Consider the following 11,566-nt stretch of genomic DNA (forward strand, 5'->3'; position numbering starts at 1 on the left):
ATATAGGTCTCTGTAACCACTGCACAATCATGATGTGGAATAATGTTGTCATCTCAGAGCCTCTTGTGCTCTCCAATTATAACCACACCCTCTCATCCCAAAGTCCAGGCAAACTTCATGTGTTCTTTTCTACTTGTGACTTTGCAGAATATCCTGTGAATTGAGTCATATAATTTAAACCTCTGAAGAAACCTGAATCTTGGATAGAGGAAGCTAATGCCATAGGGTACATATGAAACCTCTATCTCTGCACCAATCTCAGTCGCTCCTACTCCTGAATGTTTTAAACTTTTATGTCATTTCATTTAAAACAATCATTATTTCAAGTGTTTTTATTTCCTTGGAGATCTGATTTATATTTTTACCAAAAAAGAAAAAAAAATATATCCCACCATAATGACAATTGATAAAGTAGAGTTTCAGATGAGTTTCATGTCAGTGTATACAATTAGGGTGAGTCCTTCTCTTTGTATGAGTTTAACTGCACCAATTCTACCTTGATTATTTATCAGCAGATACATTTCTAACATTTTAAGTCTAATTTTATTAATCAAAAGTCACTTACTCTATGCTTCTTCAGGCTGGGTTATGAGTTGGATTATTCAAGAAGTGGCATTGAATGACATACTCAGCAATTCTTTAGATATGATTCACTACTAATGGCTTTGTAGAACTCAAATAAAACACTATTGTGGCTATTGCCTCAATAAAACCTGTACCATACCACGTTATTTTGCTAGTAGAAGAACAAAACAAGATAAATTATATGTTCATTCTACCATTGAGGTGAGAAAATACTACTTAAAGTATAAAAAATTAAGGATTAGACCGGAGATATCACTGTGAGTGTTTCTAATTATCCAGAGAATTCTGTTCTGACAGTCTCAGAGACACTGTATAGGTTGTATCAGGGTTTGTGTGTTTCAAGGATCCTGGGTCAGTGCCCATATTTTGAGGACTGTCTTCTTAAGAACATTATCTACAGAATCTTACTTAAGATCTTTAACGTGAATTACTTTTTAGTTATTGTCACTGTAGGATGAGTGATGTCATAATAATTGTTAAATGCCCTTAGGATCAGTTCCTTGTACTTTATTTGTTCACCTGGTAGTAAATACCATTTAGGTCATTTCTATAAGGTTCAAATGTATCATTCTCTGGGTTGTTTCATCAGGTCATCTAGGTTTCAGCCATACAAAGGCTGATAAAATGGGATGCCAGGAAAGGCAACCTGTTGGCATACTGATGAGGACACTGATTCATGACTTTACTTATCTAGTTATGTTTGTGAAACATGGAATCTGTATAATTTGGGAATTACCTGTACTACTGGTGACTAATTCATAGCAAGACAACTTATCTTATTAAGTTTGTGAAACATGGAATCTGTATAATTTGAGAATTACCTGTACCTACTGGTGACTAGTTCCTATGAAGGGGAAAAGCATAGCCACAAAAGCTTAGGTTAACAATGCATTACATAGGACATGGGGGCTCAAGCATGTCTGATACAGTAATTAATTTCACCTGATTTTTGTTTTTTCTTTGTGGCAATGGGGGTGGAATTCAGGGCTTCACATATGCTAGGCATGTGCTCTACTGCTGAGCTATATTGTAGCATGATTCAGTACTTAATTTGATTTTGGACATTTCATTTGGTTCCAAATTTTCAGAGTATATTGAGTTGATGAAAAAAAGTGAAATTTCTGAGTGAGGACAGTCTCACCTAACTGTCCCACAAACGTGATTCACATGAATTGGATGAACTCAGGCAAAGAACACAAAATCAAGCCGAGTTTTCTTCATTGCAGGTGCTGTGGCTTTCTGATAGGAGGCTGCTTCAACTCATAGAAAAGAGAAGACTTAGTGGTACACACTCGTGACTCATGAAGGTTTTGCAATTTCATGAAATTCTTCTGGAGATGGTCAAATTGTTCCATTCCTGTTAATGTCCCATCTTTACTGTATTTATGGAACTTTTTTGGTACCAGGAAAGGCATGAACTGGCCACATTTTCTGCTATGCTAGGAAAGTTTTCCTACAAGTAAGTGTTCATTTAACGTTGCAGCCCACATGTTCCAACTGTGATGTGTTGTCTCTGAGGAATTAAGCAAGCATTCACTGGAGATCAGTTGGCTCTTCCAGGGGGTCTTTCTGGCTTTGGTAATATCTTGTTTTCATTGATCAAAGAAATCTGTCTTTTGTAGTATTTCTATGCAAACTTGAGAACCAAATTTTCTGGATCTGAGAGGAAATTGTGGAGCTTTTCCATGATTTTTTATTTATGTTGTATAAGAGATCCTTACTAAGGACTGTAGTCAGAAAGGCATGGTCTATAGTCAATTCAGTATGATCATCTGCTCAAGCATCACCCCCTCCCCAGCTTCTGTGGTGACTCTTATAGTGTCTTCATGATAAAATTTCTATGATTAGCATGAAGACATAATGCACTTTAAGTATTTAGTGTCTATTTTCAAACTATCAGATTAAGAAGAGGCTAACAGGGTTAAGAAACATCATAGTCTCTGGAGTCCTGGAAGTTTTTTAACTACATTGAAAAATGCTGACATCACTGTATATATTTTTTGTTTTCACTTTCCTCAGAGGGATCCACAAATTCAGCAACCTGCGTTAATTTTCCTTCTACTTGAAGACTAGATATATATACTGGAATCTGGTATTATCTATGTTCAAGTTTTTATTGTAACATATTGAAATCAAATTTAATTACAAATTTGGCATGAGAGTGTCAAAATATCTTTTCTGGATATGGACACTTTTTGAATAACAAAAGTACAATCATGGGATTTCTGTGAATGATCAGTATAATGGATTTAAATAGTATGAGAAGAATTTCATTGTATCTCTTTAATTAGTCATCCTCCTGGTAGAAAAATATTCCATGTTAGTAGAGAGCAGAACAGTTGTCCTGTTTGTGGCTTAATCAGATTTAGTGTGACTCCAGTGCCAGATCTGAAGTCTGTGTTGGTGAGACCATCAGCCAGCCACAGAGAAGTTTAAGATGACACATGCCACCTCCTGCTCCAGGAAGCCTCTGTTTCCTGCTCTGGTGCAGCAACAGCTCATAGCCCAGTTGTTCCTCTCTCGCCATGTGGGGCTCCCCTCCCAGTGCAGAGCCCTGAAATCCAAGAGGAAACAGATACTTTTCAACTAGAGGAAGAACACCAACATGGTGCTGCCCTGGCTGCTGAAGCTGGTCATGGTGTCCATGTGGCTGGGTAGGGATGGTCCTTGTGGGAAGGAGCCTTTTCTATGACCAAGGGACTGGGGAACAGAGTCACTTTAAAGGGACATTAGGAGGGAGATTAGCAGGGAGCAAAAATGTACTTTCTTTTTCCAGCCACTTATTCCTCAACTTTCTGATTCTGTCCTTTTTCCTTCAGGATCCAGTTTTGCCCAGAAGGTGACTCAGGCCCAGCCAGCCATGTGGGTGCAGGTGAAGGAGGCTGTGAGCCTACTCTGCTCCTATGATGCCATTGCTGGAAGTTATGGTCTCCTCTGGTACAAGAAGCCCAGCAGTGGGGAGATGGTCTTCCTCATCCGTCAGAACTCTTATGGTCAGGAAAATGCCACAGAAGGTCACTACTCAGTGAATTTGCAGAAGGCAAGCAAATCCATCCAGCTTGTCATCTCAGCTCACAGCTGGGGGACTCAGCGGTGTATTTCTGTGCACTGAGAGAGGGCACAGTGGGAGGACTGTTGGAGGGAGGTGCACAAAAACCCAGGGTCTGTCTGAGACAGCCACCTGCTGTAGGGACCAAGGCAGGGAGTGGGCACCCCAGACAGGAAGTGGGCAGGGCTGTGGCAGCTCATGTCTGGGGTTGGAGGGAAAACACTCACTCTGAGGAACCCCTCTCTAGGTTCATAGACCACATCAGAGTTCTCACTAATCAAATCAGCCATAGTCCTGAATCTCTGGATTGAACGTGGATACAGATTTTTTTTTTCTTTTTCGTACTCAGGGGCACTTGAACCCTGAACCACATCCCCAGCCCTATTTTATATTTCTTTTATTTAGAGACAGGGTCTCACTGAGTTGCTTAGTGCTGTTGCTGAATCTGGCTTTGAACTCATGATCCTCCTGTCCCAGCCTCCAGAGTTGCTGGGATTATAGATGTTCGCCACCACACCCAGCTCAGAAATTTTTATAGAAGATAAAAAGGGAAGAAAAAACACAATAAAGAATTTGTCATTTGAATATAAAGTTTAGCTTATAGAATTGACTAGAGTAGTTCAGAAACCTATGACTGAAAAGTAAGTAGTAAATATCTTAATGGACTCGGGTTTTCAGAGCAAATTTTCCATTAAGTATTTATTGAATAAAGATTATGTTTCTAGTGTATCTTAAAATAAGGAAGGCCTGAAATCAGTGTGTGTGTGTGTGTGTGTGTGTGTGTGTGTGGTGTGTGTGTGTGTGTGTGTGTGTGTGTGTGTTTAAGAAAAGTCATGCTGTTTCATACAATTTAATGAATTTGACTTATGTTTGCTTTCCTTGAGTAAAAGGTACTCATATTTACTTTCTAAAAGTGTCTATTAAGCTATAATATTTGTTCTAAATGTTCCTTACATTTTCTCCAAAACTGTAACATGGAAGAGCCCCATTCCCACACTGAAAGCTTCGTCTCATTCTTCACATCTATGGAAAGCTCAGTAACTAGTGGATCTTGGGAATGTGGAGGATCCATCCCATAGAGACCTCTTTACTGGTAGATAAGGGATAATTTTCTCCTAAAACAGTTACCATACTTGAAAAAATATTAAATTCCCACTTTCAGTATAATATTTTCCCGCTTGATTTTTTAAGTTTTATTGTTCTGTTTGTTTCATTCTATGCCAGTCACAGAAAGAAGTAAATTTTACTACCTGTTAGGACAAATCACCTCTAAGCAGTAAAGTTTACCATGACGTTTTTACTAATTTATTGCAGAATTATTTTTCAACATAAATGTTCCAATCTTTCCCAATTTTTCCATATTCAATAACCTTCTACTAAACTAAATAAAAAATATAACACCAAAGAAAGCTTTAACAGAAAGTTGGAATTATATCTATTGAACATATTTACATATGAAATATCCACCTATTTATTAACTTTTAATTCAGTTAAGTACTAATATTCTCAACTTTTTAAAAATTAAAATATTATAATTATACATAGTAGTTGGGTTTAACTCAAAACAATCATATATGCCTGAAATTTGATTTTGGTTCATGTTCCCCCTTTTTCTTCCTCTCCTCCTTCTCTCCCCCTATCCTTTTTCTACTCTATAGGCCTTCCATTCACTCATCTATTTATTTTTAATTTTGTCTTTCTACTTACACATAAAGTTGAAAAATTTTGGGGTGTATTTATATATGCACATATCATGTTTTTTTTTTAAAGTTAATTTGGATTTTTTTCCAGTTTACCATACCTTCCTCTCTCCCTCTGGACCTCCTTCTACTCTATTGATCTTAACTACATCTTTATGATATCCAATGCTCCCCTCCTTCTTTTCTTTATTTTACTCTAGCTTCCACAAAAGAAAGAAAATATTTAACCCTTGATTTTCTGAGTTTGGCCTATTTTACTTAATATGATGTTCTTTGTTTCCTTCCATTTACCATAAAATGTAATAATTTCATTCTTTCTCTTTGAGTAAAAATATATTATGTATATACAGTATAATTTCTTAATCTATTCATCTATTGTCATCTGGGTGGACTCCAAAATTTAGTTATTATGATTTGTACTCCTATAAACTTAGAGGTAGCTAAATCATTATAGTATATTGATTTTGGTTCTTTTGGATAAATATTAAAGAGTAGGATAGCTCAGTCACATGATGGTTAAATTCCTAGTTTTTTGAGGACTCTATATTGCTTGGCAGAGTGGTTGTACTAGTGTGAAGTCCTACCAACAATGTACAAGTGTGCCTTTCCCCAACGTCCTCACCAGCATTTATTGTTGTTTGTGTTCTTGGTCATTGCCATTCTGACAAGAGTGAGATGAAATCTTTTTTTTTTTTTAGAGAGAGAGAGAGAGAGAAAGAGAGAATTTTTTTAATATTTATTTTTTAGTTATCGGCGGACACAACATCTTTGTTTGTATGTGGTGCTGAGGATCGAACCCGGGCTGCATGCATGCCAGGCCAGCGCGCTACTGCTTGAGCCACATCTCCAGCCCGATGAAATCTTAGTGTAGTTTTAATGTGCATTTCTTTAATTGCTAGAGATGTTGAACATTTTTTTATTTATTTATTTGGCCATTTGTGTTTCTTCTTTTGAGTAAAATCTGTTTAGTCCTGTTGCCCATTTTTTAAATGGGTTGTTTTTTTAGTGTTAAGTTTTTTGAGTTCTTTATATATTCTGGATATTAATTGCCTGTTCTAGTAGCAACTGGCAAAGATTTTCTCCCATTCTGTACAGTCTCTCTTCACATTTGTAATCATTTCCTTTGCTGTGCAGAAGCTTTTTAATTTGATGGCATTCCACTTTTTCTTTCTTTCTTTTTTTTTTTTTTTTTTTTGGTACCAGGGATTGAACCCATGGGTGCTTAACCACTGAACCACATTCTTAGCACTATTTAATATTTTGTTTAGAGACATGGTCTCTCTAAGTTGCTTTAGGGTCTTGCTAAGGGGCTGAGGCTGACTTTGAACTTGTGATCCTCTTGCTTCAGTCTCCTGAGCTGGTGGGATTACAGGTATGCACTACCACACCTGGCTAGTATCCCATATATTGATTCTTGGTTTTATTTCTTGAGTTTTAGACATCTTGTTAAAGACACTGGTGCTATCCCCAATATGTTGGAGTGTTCCTTCTATTCTAGAGATGATTTCTTCTAACCCTAGCTTCTTCAGAATTATTGACCTGAGTAGGTGTTGGATTTTATCAGTTCTTTTCTGCATGTATTGTGATGATCATGTGATTCTTATTTCTATTTAACTCTTAATTTTTACTTAATTCTAGTTTCTGTTTGATTCTTAATTCTATTTAAGTGCTGAATTACATTGATTTGTGTATGTTTAACCAACCTTGCATTTCTGGGATGAAATCCACTTGATCATGGTGCATTATAATCTTGATGTATTTTTGTACGCAGTTTGCTAATATTCTACTAAGGATTTTTACATCTGTGTTCAGTAGGGTTTTTGGTTTGTACTTTTCTTTCCTTGATGTGCCTTTAGTTTTGGTATCAGAATTATACTGGCTTCAAAGAATGTATTTGGAAGTCTTTCCTCCCTTTCAATCTTATGGAATAATTTGAGAAAAACTGGTGTTTTTTTTCTTTAAAGATCTTGTAGAACTCAGCTGAAAATCCATCTGGTCCAGAGCTTATATTCCTTGGAAGGATTTTAATTGCTTTATAAATTTCATTCTTTGATATTTGTCAGTTTAGGTTTTCTATATATATTTTTGGTTTTACTTTGGACAGGTCATATATGTGTAGAAATTTGTCAATGTCTTCTATATTTTCCAGTTTATTGGAGTATACATTTTCAAAGTAGTTTATAATGATTCTCTAGATTTAAGAAGTTTCTGTGGTGATATCTCCTTTTTTCATTTTTAATTTTGTTTATTTGGGTATTTTCTCTTTCTTTTGGTTAGTTTGGCTTAGGGTTATTTATTTTTTTGAAGAACCCACTACTTTTGCATTAATCTTGTATAATGTTTTTTATTCTCAATTTCATTATTTTTTGCTCCAAATCTTAATTACTTCCTGTCTTTTCTGAATCTGGAATTAGTTCATTCTTCCTTTTCTAAGGCTTGAGGTGAATCATAAATTTATTTATTTGAGATCTATTTTTTTAAAATGTAGGCACTCAATATTATAAATGTTCTTATTAGAAATGCTTTCATATTTTACCTCTGTTCTCATTTGTTTCAAAGAGTTTCTTGATTTCTTCTCTCATTTCTTCTTTGATTTATTTTTCATTTGAAAAAGTATTGTTCAATTTCCATGTGCTTATGTAGTTTGTATTGTTTCTTGTGGTTGATTTCTAGTTTCATTTCATTATAATCTAATGGGAGGCACAGGTTTATATGAACTTTATTTCTATTCACTAAGACTTACATTGTGACCTAGAATATTGTCCATTTTGGAAAATGTTTAATGAGCTGCTAAGAAGAAGGTGTTGGAGCAAAAGTGTTGGGGCAAATATTCAGCTCTTTGGGGGTGTAATATTCTGTAAATATATATTAGATAGATTTAATTCATAATATTATTTAGGTTTTAAATAGTTTTATTGATTTTGTGTTTTGATGACCTGTCTATTGGTGATAAGGGTGTGTTGACATTACCCAGAATTATTTTAATGGGGTCTATCTGAGATATAATGTCCAGGAGAATTTTTAAAAATGGAATTTTGTGCACTGACATTTTGGTCATATATTCTTATTATAGCTATCTGTTCTAGTTGGATTGTTCCCCTTACCAGGATAAAGCAGTCTTCTTTGTATCTTCTGATTAATTTTTGCTTGAAATCTCCTTCTCAGGTTTGGTCTCTTGATGTTGTCTCAGAGTTCATGTACATTCTTATATACATGATTTCTTTTCCCTTTATTATATTGCAGGTACTCAAGCTCATGTGCCCCATTTTCAAGGGCTGAAGTTCTTATTCTCTATGCAAGTTAATCTGTTGGTGATGCTTTCAAGTAAATCTTTTATTTGTTTTTCAATTCCAGGAGTTCTGATTGTTTTTTTTTTTTTTTTCAACGTTTCTACTTCTTTATTGAAGTGATCTTTCATTTCCTGTATTTTCCCTGGTAATTCATTCCTTAGATTTTCTTTTAGTTCATTGAACATTTTACTAATCAGTTTTTTTATAATCTTTATCTGGAAATTTTTCCACTTCCATATCTGCAGGAAACTTTGTTGGGGGATGTAAATTTTGGGGGTAGTTTTGTTTGCCTGTTTCCTTATGTTTTCAGAGATCTTGGACTTGCACATCAATTGAGGTAGATTCTCTTTTCTGTTTATATACCTGTCCTTTTGTGTGTAGCTATTTGGGGGGGGGGATGAATTCTTTGTGTTTTTTATAAGAGTAGATGTCAATGGATGGAACCTGAGATCCCCCAATGGTTCTTCCTCCTTGGGTCCTGGTCCTTGGTTTAGGATTTTTGTCTCCTTAATTGTGATTTAAAGTAATATTAAGGCTCAGGTGGGGTTAGGTCATGTGTGAGGTGGGGGGTCATTGTTGCTTGACTGAGATGTGAGATTCCTCTGCAGCAGTGTCTTTATTCTGTGATTTTGAAGGTCAAAGAGTACGTTCTATATAGCAAACTTTGACCTGAGAACTTGTTCCATTTAACAGCTTTTTAACAGCCTTTAGTATGAAGGAGATCAGTTTCTATATGTAATCACTACACAGCTGGTACCAATGTTATCCATAAAATGATCAATAATTACTGGATCTTAGAGGGGCATTGTCAAGGGACAGTGTGTTTAACCTCTCTTTTCTCTGCTCTTGTCCTTTTCTTTACCTCTCCTCCAAAAGTGTTTGATGCCATCATGAGGTTCATTTTACACATGCCAGGCCTTCTGTGCTTCATCAGTGTCCCACAAAACAAATCTTCCTTTTGTCTTATTTACTCCTTCTATGTCTAACCCCACTTTCTCATGCCCTAAAATTGAGTTGTTGGTGGTTGAGTGGTTGGTTGATGAACAATCCTGTATTGTAACTTTCTTATATTTTCATTTGGAAAGCAGGGATGTGCATAGAAATCTTTAGGGAAGAATCTTTTCAATTTTTTTTTAAAAAATACTTTAAATTGTAGTAAAATATACATAACATGAGGCTTTTTACTCCACCATTTGCATGTGCACAATGCAGTGGTATTGAGTACAGTCACACTGTTATGCAACCACCCATCTGTGCAAAACTTTTTATTTGATAAACTAAAACTCTATGCTATACTGTTCTCTTCCAACACAGTATGATCCCAATCTATTTTCATTCTCATCATCTATCAGAATAGAAATTTTCATTTTTTTCTGTGTGTGTGGTGCTGGAGATTGAACCCAGGGTCTTGTTCATGCAAAGCAAGCACTCTACCAACTGAGCTATAGCCCCAGCTCCAGAATAGAATTTGTAACTAATTTTCCAGAATTTCTAGACTAGCTCTGTGTCAGTTTCTGTCAATGTGACTGGGAAGGTTGATGGAAGGTGGTGGAGAGGAGGAGCTGTGTGAACTCAATAATATTTGGGCCTGGATATCATTTTTTTCTTTTAAAAAGTATAATTATTACTATATATCAATTGTTTAAATTTTAATGAATTTCTCTGTGACATTTCCACACATGAATATATTGTGCTTTGATCCTGTTCCCTTCTCCATTGTTTAACTCTCCATTACACTGTACCATGAGCACTCCCACCAGTCCCCTTCATCTTCTGATAGTCACTTTTATACTTTTAGATAATTTTTGTTTACTTTTTAAAGTTTCTTCATATGAGAGAAACCATGTGATGCTTGTATTTCTGCATCTGGCTTCCAAATGATATCTGGGCCTCAAATTTTTACTTGTGTCTGTAGCTGAGAAGCTATTAACAGGTTGACTCTGGTCTCAGGAGCTCCTTTATCTGAATCTGTGGAGAAAGAGCTCCAAGAATCATGATCTTTCCCCTAGTGATTTCTCAACCAAGGCCACCTAGTCATGTTTTAGGCTTCATTTAACAAATTTGAATTGTGCACCTAGTAAATGTCAATTAGTGCTCTATATGTAGGGTACAGTGATAAAAAAAATATAGAGTCACTCAATAACAACTTGATTTCTAATTACTTTCTATCATGCTTTCATGACTTTCATGAATTATAGGTTGGCCAACAATTGATACCTGTGCTTATAACAGCCTGTATTAAAATGCCTATATTGATAAATTCTAGGCTACAGAGACACCCTTGGATGGTCTACTAAAGCATTTACATGTCAGGTAGAATCCCCAAAATAAAGAAGACCTTAGTGGTTATTATACAGGTACATTAGATTTACAAAGGCTCCCTGAATGTGTGCTTATGAATAATGTCAGGGATGGGAACACAGCTGAATTCTAGAAGGAGTCAAAGAAATCATTCTCCCCAGGTTAGTCCCTGCCCACTAGGGGGTGAAGCTCCCTAACACTAGCTCACTTCCTGTGTGGATTGTAGGTTTAGGTTCATCATTTCACTATGACTTCAACATCCTTCAGCTTAAGAATCAGGAAAGAACATTATTTAAATGACTCTCAAAAGATGGACGCCTCTCCAGCCTTAGTAACTGTGATGCTCTTGATACTTGGTAAGTGAAATGCCTTTTAAAATTTGGACTCTCTCTTCTATTGTGTCAGAATAGTTTTTAACCATGAATTTATATGAGAGTTTTATCACCAAATTGACACAGTTCTCTTTTCCACTCAAGGAAGAACTCATGGAGACTCAGTGACCCAGATTAAAAGCCATGTGACCATGTCAGAAGGGGCTTTGCTGACTATAAACTGCACTTACTCAGCTACAACCATAGCATACCCTGCTCTTTTCTGGTATGTTCAATACCCTGGAGAAGGTCTACAGCTCCTCCTGAAAG

General features: G+C 36.0%; 1 gene segment (V, D, J or C); it reads left to right on the plus strand.

The window, feature by feature from the left end:
- The first annotated feature begins 3,190 nt into the window (after positions 1 to 3,190).
- Positions 3,191 to 3,697, plus strand: LOC139704606 (T cell receptor alpha variable 14/delta variable 4-like). The segment is given in 2 exon segments: positions 3,191 to 3,239; positions 3,405 to 3,697. Coding segments are annotated over 2 exon segments (342 nt in total).
- The last annotated feature ends 7,869 nt before the right edge of the window (positions 3,698 to 11,566 follow it).

The sequence above is a fragment of the Marmota flaviventris genome, chromosome 2, assembly GCF_047511675.1.
Source record: "Marmota flaviventris isolate mMarFla1 chromosome 2, mMarFla1.hap1, whole genome shotgun sequence".
NCBI classification, from domain to species: Eukaryota; Metazoa; Chordata; class Mammalia; order Rodentia; family Sciuridae; genus Marmota; species Marmota flaviventris.